General features: G+C 33.5%; 1 protein-coding gene across 2 annotated transcripts; it reads left to right on the top strand.

Annotated features, from left to right (window-relative positions):
- LOC136029911 (fasciclin-2-like) lies at positions 1–23,047 on the top strand (the record flags this gene model as incomplete). 2 transcript variants are annotated; one of them, XM_065708422.1, is given in 9 exon segments in its annotated part: positions 1–97; positions 2,022–2,274; positions 5,766–5,995; positions 7,140–7,290; positions 8,369–8,500; positions 9,787–10,049; positions 12,355–12,544; positions 20,971–21,126; positions 22,811–23,047. In XM_065708422.1, coding segments are annotated over 9 exon segments (1,615 nt in total), but the record flags the coding sequence as incomplete, so codon positions are not given.
- Between the last annotated feature and the right edge of the window lie 2,757 nt (positions 23,048–25,804).

Here is a 25,804-nt window from a genome sequence, read left to right as displayed (position 1 = left end):
ATGTCGAGCTTTAAATGACGGTGGAACTATCGAAGCGGTGCGGAGACTACGAGTTATTACCAAACCAACAATTGTCTCCTTTATTAACGCCACAGGGGTACGTACTCTACTTCCTTTCTCTCCGTCTATTAAAGAAACATGTGCAGTATCGTTTGTTCAGTAACACCAGGGTTGATGTGGGTATGTTCGGTTACGATAGCTCAAAATACGATACATTACAAGACAAATTGTAGAGGAAAACAGAGAAACTAAAACAAAGTTTTCTTTTCTTTTTTTTTACTTTTATTAAATTTGTTTAGTTTGTTTAAAAAAAAAAAAATTTACAAAAATTTTTTTTTAGTCAAACGGTGTATTTTGGCTATTGCTATCAGGGCTGTCAATTCACAAAATATAGAAGAGATAAAAACAAATGTATTTTTCAAAATTTGAATGGGGGGGGCATTTTTGTTGTTGTTTTTTTTCTAGATTTTTTCTAAAAATAATACCAAAAAGGAGTTTTTTAATGGACATACAAAATTCAAACTTGGGAGGACAAATCATATATTGACCCCCCCCCCCCCACCACCAATTGACTTACTTGATTGTTACAAGTTAGAAAACGGAATACAATACATTTGGTAACAAACGAAAATTCTATGTATCGAAGTCATGAAAACCGGTTTGAGCAAATTTGTCAAGCTTGAAGAAATAAGATAGAATCTCAGTTTGCTAAAAATGTCACACAACACCTTTTGTATTGTCAGTGCTGAGCTGTAACAAATTCTGTAATTCTTACAAAAAAATTTGCGAAATTCTGGCACAATTTTGTTTCTAATAAGATAGTTCAGTTTCTCTTTTAATCTTTTTTATATTTTTGGGGATTTCAGATAATCGTTATATGTATATCAGTTAAATCATTAGCCAGGACTTAGCTGAATGGGAGGGGGCACGGCTAGGGAGTGCCTACCCTGAAAAATTGTTTTTTCTCCCCCCTCCCCCCCAAGGAAAATCCTAAGAAGCAAGCGTAAAGCAAAGCTCTGATGATTCTGAAACACGGGAATTAGCCTCTTATTCACTTAGTTACTTGCATTCAGACTTGTATATAACTGTCCTACCGTGCAGGTGTTTCACAAGCACGACACGTGTGTAAATGTTTTCGGTTAAGTGTACTTTTTCGCCTCTGATCTATTATGTTAGAAGAAAAAAAAAATCTGTATTAACTTCAAATAATAACTATCGTTGCTTCAATCTTGATACATAAGGAAATTTTAAACAGGAGAAAAAATTTCTTTTTTTCACAGTTACTCTCTTGAGGGATGCCAAATACCCTCCAAAGCATATATAATGAACCTTAATCGTGCAATCTCCCAGTTCCGTGCCAAAAAAAATATTATTTATTCATTTCTTTTGCATATTCTAAACCCCCAAAAAAGGAGAATCAGAGCGTTCAATGATAAGTAATTGTGTTACCAAAGATTGTGAGAAGCTGGTAAGAGTAGCAGTACAAGTCGTCTCAGAAAAAAAACATTCAACCAGAAAAATTCTAAGGCTCTCCATCTTATTTTAACTTTGCCCTTTACGGTTACCAGCAGTCTGTAGAGTAGCTGGTACTTGTTTATCTTTTGTTGTAGACATTTACTTCCTAAATCCAACTGTTTAACCTACGTCAGCTCTATTACAAGTAGTCTCTTTTCGTACTATCGCTTCTGCTGCCACGTTTTACAGTTTGCTTTTTTTCTATCGGCTTTCTCGTACAGATTTAAGCAAAAGCTGCACTCATGCACATGATCGTGAATAAGAGTGTTCAAAATTATCTACTACGAAGCTGCCCCCTCCAATAATTCAGAAAATATATATTATAAATCTCGTGCCCCTTGACAGTCCGGATATGAACCCCTCCTCCCTAATAAAAATGCTGGAGATCCGCCCTTGACTCCCCGCACATGATATCCCTAATTTAAAAAAATTAAAACTAGAACCGCCTCAAAACCTGTATTTGAAGCTATGGCTTAGGCGTTCTAAAATGTTTACTTTTTTTTTAGGTGGAAAATAAAAACATCACAATTGAATGTATTGCCCGAGGAGACCCCCTTCCAGAAATTGTGTTTATTAAAGTAGGCTCAGATAACACATACAAAACTGGCGTCAATACTCTAGACCCAAGGGTTAGCGTTGAGGCCAGCAATGATGGCTCAGGTATTGGAGGTGAGCCTGACAGCGCTGTTGCCAAGTTGTCTATTTCAAGTGCTACACGTAGCGATGACGGTCTCTACAAATGCTATGCTAAAAATTCAGGTAATTGAATTCTCAACCACATTCTTAGAATTGATAAAAAGTATCTTTCGCCTTTCCCAAAAATGGCGCTTATCGTACATTAAAAAAAAAAGAAACCTGTAGGTTCGCCCCTGCAGAAGCATAGTCAGTTCAGATGAGGGACGGGTTCACCATAATTCTAATTTAAAAGGATTCAGACTACTTTTCACTAATTGTTAGCATCACATTACATAATGAAGCCACGTCAGTCAGCTATGTCCAATTTTACATTTTAACATTCAACTCAAATTTCACGGTTTTTTTTCTCATTTGAATTTCAAAAAAAAAAATGTTCCAGTGAAAACAGTAAAAACCTAACTTATGGATTTTTTGCACAACTATTAAAATGCCTTCCACACGTTGTCCCTCTGAAGAACAAAACCGATCAAAATTAAGACTATTTCCTGGTGTAGAATCTTTTCGTTTCTAGTCTATTTTGAAGTGAACAGATGTGGTTTATTTTCCGCTCTTACTGAGGAATTATGGGGTTAACAACTTTGGTTTTATTATCATTAAACAAAAAACTTGTGCTGTTTTCTACGACAGGACGGAATGAAAGGCTGAAGATATACGGATCTAAGCATGAATTATATTAATTTTCAAGATTCTTTTATCTATAAACTTGTATATTTCAAAGCTAAAACAGAGTTAAAGGAAGATTTGAAGATTATTGCTAAATTTTCCAAACCTATTCGGCAATTTGAATTGTCTTATTTAATTGACAATTTTAATTGACTAAATTTCCCAAACCTATTCTGCATTTCTTAAATGTATAAGAGATTTGTGTAATATATAAATTGTACCACCCTCCCCCTCAAGGAACTAGGCGTATATCTGCCAATGACGTTTTATCACATTATATATATTTATTTTAATGAAATCCTTCCCATCTCTTATTTTTTAATACTCAGACATGATTGCCAAATACCTCAACAAACTCTACTTCTAAGAAAAGGGAGGAAGAACCTAAAAAATAGCCAAAAAAAAAACCTAAAAATTGAGCCCTCAGTTTTCTTGAAACAACTTTTCCAAAGCTTCACATTTATCTGGAATCAATTCTCATCAAAATCATGTATTGATTCATTTTACTGGCTGAAGAACTAGCAGCATATTGTGCACGTCTCTATATCCTGTGCTTGAAGCATGCTATTAGTCTTATAATCCCCTTTTCTTTTACCAAAGAACTAAGAAGCAATAAGAACTTGGTTTCATCGAAGAAGCATGATAAAGCTGATGTTTGATGACCAAAATGAACAGAACATATTCATGTATATTCTCCTAGACTTACCCATCCTAATTTTAAGTCATACCTACTCTTCTTTAAAAAAACTAATAATACGGTTTAGAGTCTTTATATCTTTTCCATAAACATTTAAATAGTTTTGACAAAAACGTAAAATTTACAGTAGAGTTTGAAGAAAGTGATAAACTACCTTTTCTGGATATGTTATTGATTAAAAGTGAGTTCCATTTACTTTTTTCAGTTTATAGAAAGCCTACTCACAGTGATAGATATTTGAACTTTTACTCTTGCCACCCTATTTCAGTGAAACGAGGGGTTGTGATTGCACTGGTGGATAGAGCTTTCAGAATTTGTTCCAGGGAGTTTTTAGATTCTGAATTGTTGTATTTGAGGGATGTTTTATTTTGTAATAGTTACCCAATTAAATTCATTGATGAAATAATAAAAAATAGACGCATTAAACACAACAATAGGGTTATCAGGGTTTCACAGTGCACAGAATTAAACTTACCGAAAAGTTTCATTTCTTTACCTTATGTACCTACTTTGGGGGAGATGCTTAAAAGAATTTTAGGTAAACATAACATTGATATTGTTTCCAATCAGTGAGACCATTAGGTAGTTTTCTTAATTTTGGGAAGGATTTAACCCGGGGAGATTTAGTTAGTGGGGTGTATAAAATTCCTTGTTCCTGTGGAAAGTTTTATATTGGTAGAACTCACCAACAATTTACTGAAAGATTTATTGAGCATCGCAACTCAATAGAAAAAATTCTACAACTAAGAAAGCCTCCCGAAACTTTTGTTTCGGCTCTAGCTGAACATACATTCTTTTATCCCGAACATTTTATACAATTTGATGAGGCTACAGCTATTTCTAATGATAGAGGTTTTTCTCAGTGGGCGAGGGAGGCTATAGAAATTAAAAAACATATATTTGCTAATATTTCAATAAATAGAGACACAGGGAATTTAAATATTGACCCAATTTATGATATTCTTTTGAAAAATGAACCAATAGTCGATGGGGGAATTAAAATTTTACACAATCACCAGGGGACAAGATTACCCACTAGACCAAAAAGAGTTGCTTCAATGTTAGCTTACAAGAGGATTATTTCGCAACAGAATAATTAACTAAGTTTCAATTTTCATAATTTTTCCTCAGTTGCTCTTTGATTCTCATTGAAGTAACTCAAATAGCTGCTTTTCCCTACGTGGATAAGTAGCGACAATTGTATTTATTATTATTGGTGGTGGTTTTTATTAATTTTTTTTTATTTGTTTTTAGATTAGTTTTCTTTTAATTTTCTATCTTGTGCTGAAGACGCCTTGTTTGGATACAGGTGAAATACCCGCGTTGTTTTAGTCTTTCAATTCTACTGGCCGTCGTCTCGTTTGAAGTTTTCTTTTTGTAGAGTTTTATCTCTCTTGGTTGTTTATTATCCAGACTTTAAAACTTGAGGAAAAAAATCAATAATTTAGGTGGATATATTTAACATCTTAAATCCATTTGGGAGGGCCATTTTTGCTTTAATTGTGTTTTTTAATGTATTCTTTTCAAATAACATTATATTTTATGCTGTTAGGGATATTAAGAGACAATTTTAAGAGAACTAAAAAGTAGCTCTTTTCTCAATTGAGAATATATTTTCAAGTTAAAAACTACAAAATTGGTCCGGTTTTATTTTTCTCAAATTTTCCGGGGTGGAAAGATTTTTCGGAAATGGTAAAAGTACCAAGAACAGTGAAAACGAAATTTGATTATCTTAGTTGGTTAATTGAAAAATTACCCAACAAAATATTATTAAAATGTTAGAAAATCGAGAATTGAATAAAAAAAAAACCTTGTGCAGTTATGCATTTTTTTTTAATAGTAGCAGGCACCAAATTTCAGGAAAAGAAACAGTAAAAAATAATCTAAAGAAAAATGCACCAACCAGCCTGAGAAGGTCTGACATTCCTTGGAAGGTTTAGCTGTTTTTGGGAATAAGTGAATTGTTATTGTTTGGATTTTTTAGGATTAAAGTATTGTTCAATTTAACTAATTGGCTATACAACGTGATAGCACAGACTAAAATGTGGCCCTACCCAAAAATATTTTTTAGGAAATAGCAGTTTTCAGGGATGAATGAGTTTTTTTTTTACCGTAACGTTATCGGGTATCTAATTATAAAAACGTGTTGAATTCATAAATTATTTTTGATTATAACTTTCTTTAATAAATCTAGAGGGAACTGCCGAAAGAACGGGCCACATTACTGTTGAATTTCCACCGAAATTTGAAAACACTACTAAGAAGGAAATGTGGACTTGGTCACAGCGACCTGTCAACCTAACCTGCAGAGTATCGAGTATTCCAAATGCTACAATTTACTGGTGGAGCAGTCATTACGAAACTGACATTGAGGAAAACGATCCCAGAATATACATCAACTCAGACGGAGAAAGCACGCTTTTGGTATTTCTTAATATATTATTTATTAATACTTGTTTATTTAAAAATTTTACTCTAGAATTTACAGTACTTATTTTTTTTTTTACACTAACCAATAGAAGAGAACAAATAATTTTATGTGAATTTTATGACTCTTTTCAAATTAATTGTGTGTTGGAGTCTTCAGAAAGGGCGTAAAATAATAAAACTGATCATGCTCGATTTTAAATCCGAAACAAGGCTTTTTTGGATATATTGAACAGCTTAAAATAGAGTTTAAGCCATAAAATTCATGATTCCTCCTTATCAACGTAGAATTTAACTTTATGTTTGTTGCAAAAATATTGAAAAGTACGGTATTAATAAGGAGTTGTCGTATTTAGTTGAATGTTTCCTCCAGCAGCCTAATTATTTAATTCTGAGTGTTTGTAATGTTTAGATGTTTCCGCCAAAGCACTTCCCTGTTCTCTAAAAGTAAGGAATTTATAACATAAGTAAATGTAATTAAGGAGTAATTAAGCAAAAACAATTTCACTTTTGAATGCTAGATACTAACTTGGAAGTATTTTTCGACACTATTATAGAAAATTTCCTTTGTTCATAATGTACTTCTTTTCCATAGACTCCGACATGGCTTTCAAACGAGCTAATTAATGAATTAACTTTAAATAGATACATCCATAAAGCATTGTGTAAAGTGTATATGGTAAGATGCGCGATGCCAGCTCGGTAATGATAATGCATTACTCAAAAATATTAAATAAAAAAAAGTTTTAAAAACAAAAGTAAAAAACGAAAATATGTCTAAATCATAGTAAAAAAAATAAATAAAATAAAAGACATTATAATGATTAATCAGCAAAGAAAGCAAGTAGTTAGGAAGAGTTATCGCTCTAACCTGGGATCAGAATGCTATAATCCTAGGGAACCCAAGTTTTCCTAGAGGGAGAGCTAATTAAGTAGATATGGAATACACATTAGTTCCCATATCAAAACGCTTCTGAAATAAGTGGAGGGATTTTGTGAGACTATTCCCAGAGGTTGATATGTGCTTAACATTGTTTGTGGTTCATTGTAGTTTATAGGTAAGCGTCGCCCCGCATCAGCAAAAGCTAGACTTACAAGATACCTGATCCCTTCTGCCGTAAAATGACTTGTTGTTTTCCAGGTCACTCCTGAGGATGATAGTTTCTATGGTGAATATCGATGTTTGGCTAAGAATAAGCACGGAAAGGTTAAACATTCGATCGTATTGAAACGGGCTCACGTACCTCAGCCCCCTACTCGAGTTATCTTCCAAACTTTAGAAACTGTAACAGGTAAAAACCAACCCAATATTTTTTGCTTATATTTAATAATGTCAATATTTACTTTGAGGCTGCTGACTCTGGCATATGATTAAGGGGACTTTCACTTTAAAAGCACCTCGTGCGCAAGGGTGGGGGCATATGTCTGTGTTGAGCCTGGATAAGGAGGCATCAGGATTTGATATAGCTCATAAAAGGTCCTATATAATATCATGCATTTAAATATGCAAGAAAGGAGAGGTATCTTTTTAAAAATACGGCCTATATAAATAAGAAAATATAAAGGCCGTATAAAATATATAGGCCGTATAAAATATACGGCCTATATAAAAAGTTGGTTGGATTTTTTATGGCGTGGCCGCTGTTTTATCATGTCAAAATGCAGATTAATGAGCTTGTATTGTAATGGTCTATCTTACATATATTACACAGGAGATGGAATGGGAACTAAGCCAAAGCTTGGAAAACATTTTATAGAAATATTTTAAGTATGTCCAAAAGATGTGTTTTTCAAAAGTCTTTTTATTCTATAGGAATTTGTCTTTAATTGAGCCAAGTGATCAATTTGATAAATCAAATTAATTTATCGGGCTTTATTTGATGTGATAGTTTTTTTTTCTTTCTACTTTTGAACTGTGAATTTTGTTTGGATGACAGTTGTAATTTTAGAACATGAAAACCTTTTTTAGAGGACTACTCAAAGAATATGGGTAACTTATAAGAGTGGGAACTGGCGCAGGTGTCGACAAAAAATAGTCTAAATGCCATCTAGCGCTAGGTGGCATTTTTAGTGTAATAATAGGAATAAATGATTTAATTCATGTAATTAATATTATAAAGGTAATAATAAGTATCTACGATAAAGTAATAGTAATAGGTGTCAGAGAAACGATTACAAAGCTTCAAAAAATGTCAGTTGTCGCTAAAACTTAGATGGCGTTGAGTGTTTATTTTTGCAGATACTTGTGCCATTTTCAACTCTGGAAAGCTACCCATTCTCTTTTGGACTAATTAATTCTATCTGTGCAGCTTGACGTCCGTCCTGCAACTTTCTTTTGTTTTCTCAGTGTGATAGAACCTCTATTTCTAGCGTTGACGATAACTTTCGAGATTATTGGTCCACAAGACAATGGTGGCATAAAACTGATCTCATACGCTGTCCAGTTCAGAAAGCAGAATGAAGAATGGACCGATGAAAAGCCATCCATTGAATGGACAATTGGTAAATCCCTGTTCTTATTCAAATATATGACTTGTTTAATCTTTTTAAGTGAAAATAAAATCAATACATAGAATATGGAGCTTTTGTAAACAGTAAAGAGTACAGAATGATGCTGACAATTTGGAGCCACAAATGCACATTCATATAATTACAGTTTTTTTCTTCTCAGGCTGCCCAATGAGACTAATCTAGACAATTATCTCAGATTGATTGAAATGTGTTTTTCATTTGCTTATTATTTATCTTATTTACTGTGTATTTTATTATCATTCCTCTTAATCTACAGCTGTTGGTAAATTATTGGAGCCTCCAGGGGAAAACGTACAAAGTCATACTTACCATAATATTTTCACAATTTGTGCTCAAATAAAGATTACTTATACAGTGTCCTAAAAGTCCCAAGAGAAAGTAGAATCAGTTTTATTTAATTTGTGTATACACTGCTTTTTTCTTCTTCAGTCTTGAAAATTAGTTTTTGAATTAAAAGTATTTTTTCTTCTGATTCTGAAATTGTTATTTGTCTCAGTTTATAGAAAACAATGCAGAATAATTGTTTTAGTTATTTTTTAATATTTGACAACCTAAAAATCCCTTTGAGAATCGTGTCTTAGCCATTCTGTTAAAATGAATCCCAATTAAATTCAACTTAGTAATGGGCCTCTCTTCACTTGAAAGAAAATAAACAGGCTTGCTACTTTTAGTAATATATGAGGCAGCCTCAATATGAGGCTTTAGAGGCACCAACGTTATTACTTCAATAAAATTTAAGCATTAGCCGCTATAGAAATTTGAATTGAAATACTAACTGACCTAAACATTTGATAGTTCAGAAAAGGCTCTATGTAAACTTCATGATCATGGGATTGTAATATAATGGCTTGTTTTTAACCGACTAAATAATTTTACCAGTTGATCTTCTGCCTGCCTACATTACTCAGTCATTGCTAGTAAAATTGTTATAATTGATTAACTTGCTAACTGAAAGATAGACACACTTTTCGATGACGTTTTCCAAATATAACAGTCACTACCATCATAACTGCTTTATAAAAGGACTGAATCAGGATGAAAGGGCCAAGTTAAAAGGTTACTTTTATTCTACATTGCAGAAAGTCCAGAAAACAATGGTTTGAAGAGGTAGACCCCCCCCCCCAGGGTATCCACCCAGCAAATAGTCTTAAATAGAGTTTGCTACTTTGATTTGTCTATAAAACTATGGATCAGTGTGGCTATTTAAGGTTGCACCTGTAAATTACGATATCCTTAATAGTGTCTTTTTTTTCAAGGATCTCCGTACATTTTGAAGAACCTAGAATCAAAGACCGACTATTCGTTCCGCTTCTCCGCAAGGAATTCGGTGGGAATTTCTACGTACGGAGAAGAAACCTATATAATGGCAGAACGAGCTGCTCCAGAGAAACCGAAAATCATCGCGACTCCAACTGGAGATTTAGTTCATTCTCAATACTCGGAAAAGTACAACTTGACTTGGACCATCATGCCTGATAATGGAGTACCAATCAACAAATTCCAGATTGTATATTTTCAAGTGAGTAATCATACTTATGTGTGTTTAATTTTTTGTGTAGTTACAATATTTTTCCTATTTTCAAATCTTATTAGAAACTAGTCAGAATAATAAAAAATTCATAAGTCTAAAAATAATTATTGGAATCATCCATGTTATTATTATTATAGTTAATGAGTTTTTGACTGGCTGTCCTTACCCATTCCCCTTCTTAGGGTAGCTATGGTTTTCTTCCTTTTTTTTTGGTGTGGGGTGGGGGAAGTAGAAGCTGGATATATAGATGAGTGGTGAATTTACTGTCTTTTGTTAGAGCTTTGTCTACACTCGCTTTTGAAGAGTTATCAAAGGGGCACTGTTTAGCCATAACCGTGTCCTTCCTTGTTCTCTCTATTTCTTTCTCTCAAGGGTGTCTACTTCCAAAAAAATAACAAGCTTTATGCTCAGGTAAAAACCTAACTTTCTGGTGCAACATTTCTAACATTTCTTTTGAAGAAATAAGAATGCCTTTGGTAGCCCCGTGAAGATGACAGAATTGAATGAGTTTTAGTGTAACTTACCTTCTGGGGTATACGAATGATGGCTAGCGATGGCAATTTCTTTGTAAATTGTTCAAAGTAAAGTTTCAAGGGGTAAATTTACATTATCAATGTAGTCATAGAATGTTGATATGGTGCAAAATTTTATGTTTCTGCCTCAGTATCTGAAAAATCTTCGTGACATCCTTACGGTGATGAGAATGGAAGTGCCATAATAGATTGCTAGAAATGTTATTATGCTAGAAAACTTACCATACGCTAGTTTTGCTACATGTAGTGTTAAAAGCGAGCAAACTGTGGAATGTTATTATGGTTTGCATTCCGATTTACTGTATATATACATAGCATTTATTCCCACGATCAACATGGTACAAGTACAAGAGCGGAGCGCAAAAAAAAGTAACAGACAAAATTACAAAAATATTAAAAAATGTTACATAAAACGCTGCGCTGAACAAAATTCATCATAATATCACGAGAAAAGTACACATTCAATATCATTAAATGTTGGGAGTTGGAAACAATAATGTCTGATAATTTTCTGCTTGTCAGAGCAACTTTTGCTGAAACGAGACCTGCTCAAAATTCTGCACCGAATTTTGACTTATCTAATACACATGCTCCATTGCGTCTGATGAGCTATATTGCGCAGAATCAGTTAAATCGACTAGGTTGATGTTTGCTCCTCCAATTGCACTATTAATCACATATATATTCCGAAGGGTCGCTGGCGATTTAGTCAGTCTTGCCAGGTGAGAAACACTGATAGGATTTGCTAATAAGAGTCTTGAATGACTAAGATTCACCATGACAAAACCAGAGAGAACATTGAATATCAAAACTAAGCTATGTCAAAACGATGCATATTTAGATTTGGATATAAATAAATTGCTAGAATCTCATAGTTAAGAGAAATTACAACTTTAGCTCACACACATGGTAGGGAACTCATTTCTGAGGAAGGAGGGCAACTTATAAATAGATCCCTTGCAAAAAAAAGTAAAGTAATAAAATATTCAGGTTTTCATAAAAAAATTTTAGGGAGGGGCATCGGTCCGAAGGACTAACTATATGAGCTCGATGAAGTAAAACGGCCCCTGAAAAAAACCCTGACCAGCAAAAAGTACGTCACAGAAACTTTTATGATGTTGTGCGATTAAATAAGGAATTGGAAGAATGGCACAGTAGACATAGTAAATGTGTTAGTAAACATAAACATTTGAGTTGAAATTAGTAAAAAAGTAAATAGATATTGAGCTGAAAGCTTTTGTTTGTCAAATAGGGCTGCGCTCATCTTTTGAATATAATTGTTTTACTTATTTAAAAGTACTACAGAGAATGCCCACAACCGGATTTGTTCTGTGTAGAAATATTCTGACAATATTAAGAAAACTTATACAAACATGGTAGAGGAAAGAAGGAGAGAGGTTTTTAGGGAGTAAACACTGGGGCGGGAATCCAAAAAGTTACGGGGGACAAAGAATGACGTTTAAAATACTAGGCCTAAAACGATTAAAAGGAACAAACTGACAATTTTAAAAATAAAGAGACCGTTTCTATATTTTATTAAATATTAATTCTAGGGCTTATGAGGAATCGTCCCTTTTTTTGTAGGGGATAAGCTTCCTCAGCCGTCCTTGTAGGATGGTTTTTATCACCAACCTTTGCTCTTCTGAACTTGGTATATATTCATTCTATTCGTAAAAAGATTAATCATGGCCTTTAGTAAGTCTTTTTAATTGATAACAAAAATGATCACTGGTATTCGTTTTTAATTTTTTCTTTCTCAGGATAGAAACAGTACTGTTGGTTCTAATTGGACAGAAGCTGAACCCAGCATTCGAAAAGATGTCGGACCGAAAAATGTGAGCTTCGAAATAAAGAACTTGAAACCGGACACGTTTTATAAAGTCGAAATTAGAGCTCACAATGCCATTGGATTCAGTGAACCAACAGGAATTATCGTTAAAACTGCCAAGGGTGAGTTTTTATTATTATTATTTATTTAGAATAGTTTTTAAGGATCGTGGCATAGAAATAAATAAGAATAATTACTAAGAAGCATGACACGAAATTCGGCAGGCTGTCTATTTAGTAACTTCCTGGCGGCTGTTAAATGTATAAAAAATACAAGAAACAAACCCTTCGAACCTTTTTGATATTTGGGGAATAGGGGAAGCTTATTAATAGCGATTAGAAGAATTGGGGAATCGATGTTTAGGGACTAAACAATTGCCTGAAGATATATTGTTTTATCAATTAAAAAATAACCACAATTCTTAAAATTATAATAATTGTGAAATTTAATTACAATTATTAGATGCAAAATTCGACTCTCATGGATTTCCTTTTATAATACGGTCTTAAAATGAAGAAAAAAGTTGGGATCGTTGTTGAAACTTTCAAACAATCATTGTAAATAACCACGTTCGATCAGATTTGTGTTAAAATTTTAACGCAGTGCGAAAGTTTTCTGTTTTTTTCATAAGTTAAACTGTTTTTAGTCTGTTTCATTCACTTGCCAAGTTCCAATGAAGCTTTTCGTGATTTTGCATGCATCGATAAATGGGAAAAATACCCGGGAAGAAAAAAAAACATTGCCAGAGAAAAAAAAACAGCCAGGGTGAAAAAAATATAGCCTGGGAGAAAAAAAAATAGAGAAAAAATAGTATAGCTAGGGAGAAAAAAAACAAAAAAAAAAAAAACCTAGCCAATGTCTGGTGAGTCTAATAAGATACTGAAGTTTAAATTAAAAAGAAATTCTACAGATAATATTGAAAGTCCGTATATTTCAGCTTCACACCCGGGAACCTTTGTAAAAAGGGAGAGGAGAGAGGAAATGGCTTGCCTTTTTAAAATAACATGTATTTAAAAAAATGATTAAACTAAACACTACAATAAAAAATAACGAAAGATATTCAAATAACTATAGTTGTTGTCATCAAAAACAAGTCCAATAGGATAAGGACAAAATACAAGGCAGAGTGACGGCTGTATACTATTGCGCATGTTCAAGTTTATCTTCTGATATTTTTAAGGTTTGCTTGTTCACGTGATGTCCATACGCAAGGTGTTTTTTGCACATTTTCAACAAATATCTTAGATCCATTTATCGATGCATCTAAGTTTGCGGAAAACAATATAGTTACTCGACAAATCCACTGAAAGACTGTATAAAACGAGCATAGGTCGTGGTACCTAATATGGCACCTATTTGTACCATGGTACCTAATTATATAGCCACTGGCCACATAATTTTTACCTTGCTTGAGTAGTTTATACCATAAGTAGGGGAAACATAATAAAAATAAACACGTAAGCCATACTTTAATTTGTCCTCGGTGGGAGAGATAAAGGGTATAAGCTAAAAGACGCAATCAATAGACAAAATAATATTAAAATGAAAGAATCATCCTGCAAAAGTATTGTGGCAGTGGAGAGAGAAGCTATTAATTATGGTTTATTGAGTTTTAAAGATCATAATTAGACAAATACAATGCATCATTGTTGAATGAAACTGAATTCGTAGTTGCAAATAAAGAAGTAGTTTTACATTACGCTATGAAGTTTTTTCGCTAATATTGCATCCTAAGAATTTTTGTTTTAATTTACTTTCTTTTTGATACCATAAAGCCACTTCTTCGCAAGCAATTTTTTTTTTGCTTTTGTCAAGATTTTGATTTTCATTAAATTGAAATAATCGTTTTTACCGAACAACTGGCTTTAACTCTACCAATTTTGTTCATATCAGAAGAAAGTGTGTGTCTCGGTTTTGTTTGTTAAATATAGTCATAGGTACTGACAGTGGCCAAATTTTACTTCCTTGATTTTAGTTTGTTTTATTATTTTGTAACTGATTTTGTAGTTACAATCTTCGTCAGACAACCAGGTTTTACCTTTTTTTTCGAAGTGAGTTGAACTTATTTCGAGATCTAACAGTAAATATAGAGAATCGCTTTTTTACAAGTTTTAAACGTCTTAAGATTGTCCTATTTTAAGTTACAGTCAGTTATTTGAACTATGTGTCGTTTTTTTGTAAAATAAGGTATTGTATACAGGTTAATGATTAGGGTTAAATGTAAAGTATGGTGCATACCTCTTTTTTACGACCAACAAATGTTATTTTTAGTTATAGGGCAAATCCTGATTTAAAAGTTCCCTACGTTCTGTAGAATGACCTAAATTTTCTCTGACAAAGCAGTCAGGTTTTGGCTGGCTTTACAGCTGACCCCCCTTAAAAATCCGCACTGTTACGACTATAGGGTGCATCTGACATTTTCGCACCTTTGAAGTAAATGTCGAAAACTGCTTAGTAAGTTCTTCTTAGTGGCTGAGTAATATAGATTAAGACTGTGAAATTGTGATTGAAAATAAATTGCCCCATTGATCCTCCAATTCAAAACAGCTTAGCCAACGGTTTATTGTATTTACATCAAAAGTAAAAATTTTAGATACGACCTTAATGCGTGACGATGACAATATAAGGGAGTCGCTAGATCTTGGGCACCCACGTAGAATGTTTTATTTTATTCTATCAGAAGGTTTTGCCCTAGCCTAGTATTTACAACAGATTTTTTTTCGAAAACATTCATAATTCAATGGTGACTTGTAATATTAAGCAAGGTCTTTTTCAATCAAGAATTAAATTTAATATCTGATAGTGATGGTTTGGGTATTTTTCCTGTTGAACTCTAGGGACACTCTGATTAAGAGGTTTAATCAGTTTATTTGGGTATTGAACTTCCCAATGTTAATAACTAGAAGTTTTCCCCTGATCTAGGCATGAAGTAGGATATGAAGAATTCCTTAAAACCCCATTCTCATATATGCCTTGCTAGACATCCATTATTGTGGACCAATAAGACATATAAAAGAGAAACAAAATATTATTGGCTGACAAAAATTATGCCTAGACATTGATTTTCTAGCTAAGTACTCATGGGATGATGGGACGACTTTAGGAAAATGTGTTCTATTTTGAAAATTTTGATTCTTTTTTCTGCAGTTGACTTGAAGCTTATATTATTTAGATTTTTACAGCTCATTTTCGTTGTACAATCTTATTAGAGTTTAATTTGTATCATTTCAATTCTTGGATTACTGCCCCCCCCCTCCTGCAGCTATAGCTGAAGGACAAGTAATCTACAGAAAAGTTAACCTTGAAAAGTAGCAGTTTAATTTTGTACCATTCCAATTCTTGGATTACTGATTACTAAAATTTTGTTCAAAGGCTATTGCTCAACTTTTACAAAATATTTAAATGTCCGTCCATGCGTCACTCCTAGGGCAGAACTAAGGTAGATAGTCATAGAACTAAGTTAGTGATTGAAGCTATAGTTTTCCAAGTGTTTGGTTAAATGGCACGGGTAAACAGCGGGAGTAAGTATGACTCTCTTTATGGACCAATTCTTGTTTGTTAGCTTTTAAAAAGGCAAGCCCGCCTAGAGTCTCTGGCAGGTTGACAAAGCATTTAAAATTGCAAAGGACCGTTAGATTGCCTGGAATGATATGGAAACAAGGCACGCCTACCTATGGTCTTAAGGCAGGTTGGTCAACAGTTCAGAATTGGCACATGACCGTTAATATGCGTGGAAAGACAGGCAAACAAGCGTCCAAAGCTAAATTGATTAGGATCATTTGACTTTGCTTCTTCTTCGGCTTTTTTGGACAACCGAGTGATGAGGAAAAGGGCTGCCAAATGAAGTTCACTCTGACCCAAAATAGCATTACGAGTCTTTAATTTATGTATATTTGTTTTAACATCTTCAAGCCTACCTTCAAACAAAAAGGGAATTATTTGAATTCTGCTACCCCTATTGTTAATTTAACTTCATCATTGACTTTCTCCAAGCAAATGCATGCGAAAATGTAGGTCATTATTCAATATTAAAATTACTTTTTTGGAATGTCCTGGTTAGTTTGTGCTATGTTTAATATGTTATGTCTTTCCATTCCACCGCCTCAATGTAACTGGCCAGATTATAAATAGTAATTTTGCAGCATATTAAAAAGGAATATATTCCATTTCCCTAGCACCTTGTGGATAGGTAAAAAAATTTCACTTGTATACTTTCTCAGGTAACCATTTAAAGAAGTTAATCTATTGAAAATATTTTCTGAAAAAGACTGCAAATTTTGTTTCTGGTCAGACGTATGAACCGACATTCATCCAATGATGTTGCTTGGTCACTTTTAATTAAGTAAACTGAGAGCTTAGCCTGTGTTTTTTTCTTGCGAATTTGATGTTTTTACCTCGTTCCGTTATCATCTCCATTAGAATTTAGAGTTTGCCCCTGATATAAACTAAAAAAGGAAGTGGCAAAAGAGTGGGGACAGGGAAGGTATAGCTGTTCCCTCCCTAGAAAAACTTAAGCCAGCGTGATAGAATATTGAAATGAGCAAGTTTTTCGTGACAAAAAGATATTTTGTTAGACCGTTAACACAGATGTCACTGAGGAAGCTGGATTCCTGGTCTCTTAGTTTAAAGAAAGATTTCGTTTCTGAATAATGTTGGATCAGTTGCTATCTATTCATATGAACACAGAAAAGGCCGCACATTATTTCATTAATCAGTTACCATACTACGAATCTATGAAAATGTTATTCGCCACGATGATGTTAAAACGATAAGAGCGTGTCCCGAAAAACTATTTAGCTTGATCTGTAAGAATAATAACAATGATAATAACCACACTTGTTAGATGCTTCTCCTGTGTTGTTGCTGAAACTGGACTTAGTATTCTAGAAACTTCAGGCAATATTCTCAAATTCAAATTTTGAATCTTTATTTTTTTTTGCATAGGATTTTAGTTCTTTCTTCATAATTAAATAATTTCAACTTTGTTATTTAAATATTGCAAACTAGGTCGTGCGAGTCAGTTGATTTTGAATTAAATGTGGGCATCAAGCCATGGCTAATTGTAAAAAAAGCCAAGACAGCTAGTCCGATAGGAGTGAGAGGCAAATCTGGCATAAGCCCTTATTAGAATTGTATAAAAATGATGTCAATTTATTTGTTAATAGATAAGTCTATCTCTCATCCGTCCATGCATCATTCCCGGGGTAGAACTAAGGTAGATAGTCATAGAACTTTGATAGTCACAAAAACTATAGTTTTCCAAGTGTTGGGTTAAATGACACGGGTAAACGCCGGCAGCAGCAAGTATGACTCTTATTGGACCAATGCTTGTTGTTAGCTTTTAGAAAGGTACGCCTGCCTTGAGTCTCGGGCATGTTGACCAAGAATGAGCCTAAGATGTTCCTAAGGAGCTCTTAAATTTACTAGTTGTTTAAATTTCTTGTTGTTTAAGTTTGACACCTTAAATGAGCTAATTATTCTTCATTTTTAGTTTTGCTGTTCCATTTTAATTTTTGTTGTAAAACTTAATTTTTAATATCGTTTTACTAAAGGATCTAGAGCATGTCCTTTGGGTCACGTCATGTGCTTTCATAAACACACAAAGTGAACCACTGAACTACCATATGAGATTTTTTCTCTCCCAAACCTCTCCTGACACAAATCAAAAGATAGTAATCTAAAAAATGGCATTTTGTTTTTATGGTTGACCCATCGTTCACAGTTATTGACTGGGCCAGGTAGATTGACGGTGCATCTGAACTTCTTGTTGTTCAACACCAAACTTGCACCTTGATTATTCTGCATTGATCCACTAAGAGAAATCTGAATATATATATATATATATATATATATATATATATATATATATATATATATATATATATATATATATATATATATATATATATATATGTATATTTGGTATATATATGCACATTTGGTTTATTTTTATTTGGTTTATATGCACATTTGGTTTGAATTTCCAATCAAATTTTAAAAGGAAAAAAATATATTATGTTTAGGTCTTGTGGCTCCGTAACAAAAAAAAAAAAAAAAAAAAAAAAAAAAAAAAAAAAAAAAAAAAAAAAAAAAAAAAGGTAATATACTTCAGTGTACTCTACAATCCTGTTAGCCTAGCTTGATATATTGAACTATTTTTGTTGTTCGGAATCAAAGCATAGTCGTAATCAAGAATGTTTCGTTAACATAATAACACTGATTGACTTGTTCTTAATTAATTACTGGTTACGTTTAGAACGAAAATTTTCATAATGCTACAGTGATATTTTATATTTTACTCTACAAGCTATCCAAAGAGACGCTGTGTATTTAAAAATGGGCGCGACAATGCATTAAAAAACTATAGTGGCAACTATTTTTGGTATAATTCCCTCCTTTTTGCTTTTTTTTATTTTCAACTCTTTTATGCAGTAGTATCTTACCAAGCACTATCCTAATAAACTTAAAATTAATCCCCCCCTGTATGAGATATTAAAAAAGTAAAAATGTTTATGAGAATAAGCCAAACTTTTTCACTTCGTTTTTAAGCTTTTGGAGAATTTCAGTTTTTGACTCATTAGCACAAGTTTTTAAATAAAAAAGTATATGAGATACAACATATGTTTTGAAAAAATGTCTCAACTTCCTAACGATAAAAGAAGATAACTTCAAATAAATAGACATATTTTCAGACGTTCAAATCACTTAACGGTAAAACCGGGGCGACTTCCAAAAAAAAACTTAGGCACTGTAAACTGCTCTTTTCATGAACTTCTCGTTTCCGTTGGACCACACTTTAACTGAAACTGGACCGACAACCTATTTCTGAAAATAACCAATAAACCTTTGTTCCGAAGAAAGAAAAGGAATTCAAATGCAGTTATATCACAAGGTAAGGCTTTGATGCCTGTTTGTTTGTGGTCGTGGTAATCTTATTTTATAATAACATCGCTTAATAGCTAGATAGACTTTAAACACTTTTTTGGTGAATGGATTCTGCCTTTCAAACCCTCGGTGTTATGCCCTGTAACTAATAACCCCTACGACGGTGTTTTAACTTGGTGTTTAACCTTTTTAACTTGTTGTGTTTTCTAAAGCGTTGTTTTAATACAGTTGTTGTTTCATATTTTCATTTTTTTTTCTATTGAAATAAAGTTAAATTTGTACCTTCTGTTATGACAACTTGCAAATGTGTCAGGAAATGCCGAAATATATGTGACAATAGATTTCTATTTTTGCTGTAGTATAACTCTGTCCCTTGATTCTTATTTCTGCATTAAAAAAAAAGTAAATGTGAATTCTCAAAAAGCTATCCTTCAAATTCATAAAAATCATAAATAAAGCTGAAAATGATTGTTGGAAAGAGGAGTCAGTTACAGTATCGTGATGCATAGAGATGTCACAATTGAAGAGGACCCTGTTAATTTGGTGTTTTACTAACTTAACAATGCACGTACCAATGCTTTTCTCAGTGACTCATAGGGTTTAATAAATGTACCCGAGGTTGATGAAAAATTGAGAGAAAGAATTTATTTGAAAGGGCTATGATTTGAAAGCTTCTTTTTGCTTTGGACATCGAGAATGAAAGATTGTTGTCCTGACAAGACTAAATATTTTTAGCTGAGTTCTTAATAACTACGTGCACCCTAGTTGCCAATATACAGCTTTCATGAAGAGTTTGAAGGTACGGTTTTAGCTTGGTAAAGTTTTAGCTGTAAGAATTTTTCCTCGTAATTCCATAAATTTTTTAATGCAAGAAACATTATAGGCTGGTCCTATTCGCTCTCGATTCATCCTGGTTTGAAATAACATGATGAAAAGTAATAAACGAAGAAAAACGAGTAAAATTTTGGCCAGTGATAAAACAGGGCAAAATACAAATATTTTGGACTATCATTAGCTTAAAAAAGTATTAAAGAAGGTAACAAAATGACCTGAGCCTCCTGGTCAAAAAATGACCTGAAGAGCCAATCGTCTTAACAAAAGGAAAACATAACTGAATTTCGTTGGGCTCTGCCTAAGAGGGCTATTTCTCTGTTCATTTTAATATATTTGATCATTATAAACTTGAAAGCACAAAGACAGGACTGACTTAAGTATATATATAGGGAAATATATATATATATATATATCTATATATATATATATATATATATATATATATATATATATATATATATATATATATATATGTATATATATATATATATATTAAGAGAATTTTGTGCTTGAAACTAATCAAGGTGTGCAAAGAAGTGAAAGAAAGTTTAGCAGAAGGACGTTAAAAACCTATTGAAGCTTAAATTCAGCAATGCTGTTTTTACATGTGAAATTGGCTGACACCGCAGTTTTCGTAGGATTTAAGTTATCTGAATTGAAATAGTAACTGTGGCTTACTGAGTCAATTTTTCTACTGGGCACTCAATTTTAGACCTGCAGCAGCATAGTTTGTATTTATAGCATATTTTGTATTTAAAACCGTACATTGCTCTATAAGGTAGAATTTTACTACAATTAGAATATAATTAAAATAGAATTATTTCATTAGGTTCAATTGAGACTACTGAGCAACAATCGATGGATTATTTTAATTGGTCAGATATAGGTATCTGGGAAGGGGTAATAATTACAGTGGCCGTTGTCTTTGCAGTTGCCGTCTTTGCTATCTTTGTTGATGTTATTCTCTGTCTAACGCTGCGTACTGGTAAGATTAATTCTTGTTTTTTGTTGTTGTTTTTTTTTGTGTTTTTGGCAGCAGGCTACTGTAAAAAAAAAAAACAATAATGGTAAAGTTCAGGTGTGGCGAGGAGTCAGACACTGCCAGAACGACATTTCGAAAGTGGTTTTTGGTAAGATGAATATAAGAAATTGACGGAGCAAACGTATTTCATAAAGTGTTGTTTTGGTCCATGCCAAGAGGCTTTTTGGGCAACTTTATTTTAGGACATCCAAAAACCTCCAATCTTATTAAAATTGAATTGTTGGTCTCAAGAACGTTTTCTATTGGCAGATGAGGGTTATAGTGATGATCCTTATAGCGCTATTATTAATGCTGTCTGGTATCAAAGCTTAAGAAGGTGTTAAAAAAGGAAAGAAAAAAGAATATGTTTCCTATGTAGAATGACAGTTAATCTAAATATTCTTTGATAAATGCACACAATATTATATGTTGCTGTACTGTGATATTTTTTGGCTTCCCTTAAAAATAAAAACCTTTCAAATAAATCATCTTAAAAATGAAAACGATAAGAGCAAGAAGTAGTAAAAAAAACAAAAAAAAACTTGTCTCAACTAGAATTGATTAATTCTGTTGAAAACTTTACAATGAAAGAACTGTTTCTTTTCCGAAATTAAATAAAAAAAAACAGTTTTTTTAACTGAAAGTATGGAGTGACATTAAAACTTAAAACGAACAAAAATTACTCGGTATATGAAATGGGTAGTCCCCTCCGCAATCCCTCGCTCTTTACGCTAAAGCTTTTAATTGTTTTAAAAAGTAGAATTGTGGCAAAGAGTCAAACTTTAGCGTAAAGAGCGAGGAATTACTGAGGGGACAGCCCATTTCATATACGGAGTTCGATTCTTTTGATGTATCTTTTAGCATCAAAATTTCGTTTTTTAGAGTTTCGTTTACTATTGAGCCGGGTCGCTCCTTACTACAGTTCGTTACCACGAACTGTCTGATGATTAACAGTGTAAAGTAAGCATCAAGATAAAGCGGACAGATTAAAAGAAGACAGATTATTGGCCACGACGACGTTCTGTTCGAATTATAAAATAAAGTTAATAGTTTTGTTATATATTTAGTGAACCGTTTATTTTGATGACAATGTTTATTTATTATATGTTGCTTATTTATACATAGCTTAAGGTTATGAGGGTTATTAAGGTTATTACATATTATGAGGCTATAAGAATAACCTCATAAATACGATTTGTTTTTCAGAGGAATTGCATAAGGTTAGTTTAAGGTATTCATTGGACTGAACGTATGTTAAACAAAAGACTGTACGGAAACTGTGGTTCACTCCTTCTCTCTAGGGCTATAATTAAAGAGAGACTAAAGCACTTAGGCCATGTCATGAGTATGAGGGATGGCATGTTTTCTATTTCCACAGATAAATAAGTAGGGTTCATAGTTTGGGAACAAACCCAATGCCTGAGGATTAGCCTGGTATAGGCTGTAGTACCAGGTAACTGAGAATCACTCGTTAAATTCGATTGTATTAATGAATACTTTGTCTTGTGTACCCGTATATTATACGTATATTATAAACTTATGCCAATCGGCTCCTAAAGAAATGTATTTAGTTTTCAGATGTCCTAAATTAAAAATGGCCTTAGGCGTAAAACCAATGATAAGTTTGTAAAAAATAAAATTGTTCCAGGTTTATTCGCACGATGTTACTATGGGGCCGAAACTACGCCAAATCAAACTGAAGAAACCGAAACTCCCCCAATGCGAATGTCAACTCTCCAATATGAATCTGAACAGAGAGAAACAACCGCAATGGTAAATGGGTCGACCTGACTCCATCGTTTAATCTAGTCCGATCCTATTAGAAATTACTTTGATTTTTTATATTGTATATATATTTGACACATTAAATCAAGATGTTGAGATAGCCATTTTGTTCAACGTCGTTAAGATGTCTGGAAATTATGTCTTTAAGGATGACAACCCCCCTCCTCTCTACAGCCCTCAGGGTAATGATTATAGGTTATGCCCTGGGGGCATATAAGGTATCAAACAGTTCGTGGTAACGAACTGTAGTAAGGAGCGACCCGGCTCAATAGTAACCAAAACTCTAAAGAATTGAATTTTGATATCAATAGCTACATCAAAAGAATCGCATTTTAATGGTGATTTCAAATATATAAGTTTCATCAAGTTTAGTCCTACCCATTAAAAGTTACGAGCCTGAGAAAATATGCCTTATTTAGGAAAATAGGGGAAAACACCCCCTAAAAGTCGTAGGATCTTAACGGAAATGACACCATCAGATTCAGCGTATCAGAGAACCCTACTGTAGAAGTTTCAAGCTCCTATCTACAAAAATGTGGAATTTTGTATTTTTTGCCAGAAGACAAATCACGGGTGCGTGTTTATTTGTTGTTTTTTTTTTTTTTTTTTTTTTTTTTTTTCAGGGGTCATCGTATCGACCAAGTGGTCCTAGAATGTCGCAAGAGGGCTCATTCTAACGGAAATGAAAAGTTCTAGTGCCCTTTTTAAGTGACCAAAAAATTGGAGGGCATCTAGGCCCCCTCCCACGCTCATTTTTTCTCAAAGTCAACGGATCAAAATTTTGAGATAGCCATTTTGTTCAGCATAGTCGAAAACCATAATAAATATGTCTTTGGGGATGTCTTACTCCCCCACAATTCCCTGGGGGAGGGGCTGCAAGTTACAAACTTTGACCAGTGTTTACATATAGTAATGGTTATTGGGAAGTGTACAGACGTTTTCAGGGGGATTTTATTTTGTTTGGGGGTGGGGCTGAGGAGAGGGGGCTAAGTTGGAGGATCTTTCCTTGGAGAAATCTGTCATGGGGGATGAAAAATTCAATGAAAAGGGCGCAGGATTCTCTAGCATTACTATAAGAAAACAATGAAAAATAAACATGAAAACTTTTTTTCAAATGAAAGGAAGAAGTAGCATTGAAACTTAAAACGAACAGAGATTATTACGCATATGAGGGGTTCTAAAAATACTTTAGCATAAAGAGCGAGGTATTTAGGAGGAGATAAATACCTTGCTCTTTATGCTAAAGTATTTTTAGTAATTTCAACTATTTATTCTACGGCCTTTCTGATTCAGGGGTCATTCTTAAAGAATTGGGAGAAAAGTTAAGATTTAGTGTAAAGAGCGAGGTATTAACGAGGGTACAAACCCCCTCGCATACATAATAAAAATATAAGGTTATGAAAGTTTGTTACGTAAGTTAATTCTTAAGTTACGTATATTTTTTACTAATAAAAACGTTCGCTAAAAATTAAAAGTTCTAGTAGCCTTTTTAAGTAACCGAAAAATTGGAGGGCAACTAGGCCTCCTTCTCCACCCCTTATTTCTCAAAATCGTCTGATCAAAACTAAGAGAAAGCCATTTAGCCAAAAAAAATTAATATACAAATTTCATTTTAATAATTTATGTGCAGAGAGCCAAAACCAAACATGCATTAATTCAAAAACGTTGAGAAATTCAATAAAAAAAACTGATTTTTTCAGCTGAAAGTAAGGAGCGACATTAAAACTTAAAACGAACAGAAATTACTCCGTATATGAAATGGGTTGTCCCCTCTGCAATCCCTCGCTCTTTACGCTAAAGTTTGACTCTTTGCCACAATTCTACTTTTTAAAACAATTAAAAGCTTTAGCGCAAAGAGCGAGGGATTGCGGAGGGGACAACCCATTTCATATACGGAGTAATTTCTGTTCGTTTTAAGTTTTAATGTCGCTCCTTACTTTCAGCTAAAAAAATCAGTTTGTAGAAGTAACAGTTGTAGTTAGCAATCAGAGAAGAAGTAACAGTTGTAGTTTTTACCTTTTTTTTAGTTTTTTTTTTAGTTTTTTTCCTTTTTAGTTTTTAGTTTTTACCTTTTTTTAGTTTTATAGCTTTTTTAGTTTTGTTTTCGTTTTTTTTTTTGTAGTTTTTACCTTTTAGTTGTTTTCTTCTTTTGTATTAATGCTAAAGCCAAGGTTCGAACCTGGAACCTCTCGGACCTAGAACCTGGAACATAACGCTTTACCAACTGAGCTACTTCGGCTTGAATACATTCGTTTTTGAATTGGTATATGATGAAATAATTCAGACGTCATATGCGGACAGACAGACAAACAACTTATTTATATATACTAGCTGTTGGGGTGGCGCTTCGCGCCACCCCAACACCTAGTTGGTGGGGGCGCTTCGCGCCCCCCCCAAGCCCCCCCGCGCGCGTAAGTCGTTACGCGCCATATTAGTTACGCGCCATTGTAGTTGTGTCCCTATGTCCCACCTGTGAATATAGATAGATATATATATATATATATATATATTTTTAACTACGTAAATCTTGCGAATATACAACATTATTGGCTGTCCCATTGTCTGTGCATATAAATAGATTGTCAGGTTTACCGACTCTTGAACATGCAACATATAATGGTCCATGGGAAAACAATCCGTATTCAGATCTATACCTCATGATTCTAATGATTGCCCTTGAGCTTTGTTGATGGTGATTGCTAATCGACCATTCCCTGAGTCCGCGCGCGTAAGTCGTTACGCGCCATATTAGTTACGCGCCATTGTAGTTGTGTCCCTATGTCCCACCTGTGAATATAGATATATATATATATATATACTAGCTGTTGGGGTGGCGCTTCGCGCCACCCCAACACCT

Source organism: Artemia franciscana, chromosome 8 (assembly GCF_032884065.1).
Source record: "Artemia franciscana chromosome 8, ASM3288406v1, whole genome shotgun sequence".
In the NCBI taxonomy this organism is placed as follows: Eukaryota; Metazoa; Arthropoda; class Branchiopoda; order Anostraca; family Artemiidae; genus Artemia; species Artemia franciscana.
This window is presented reverse-complemented; position numbering and strand designations above follow the sequence as displayed.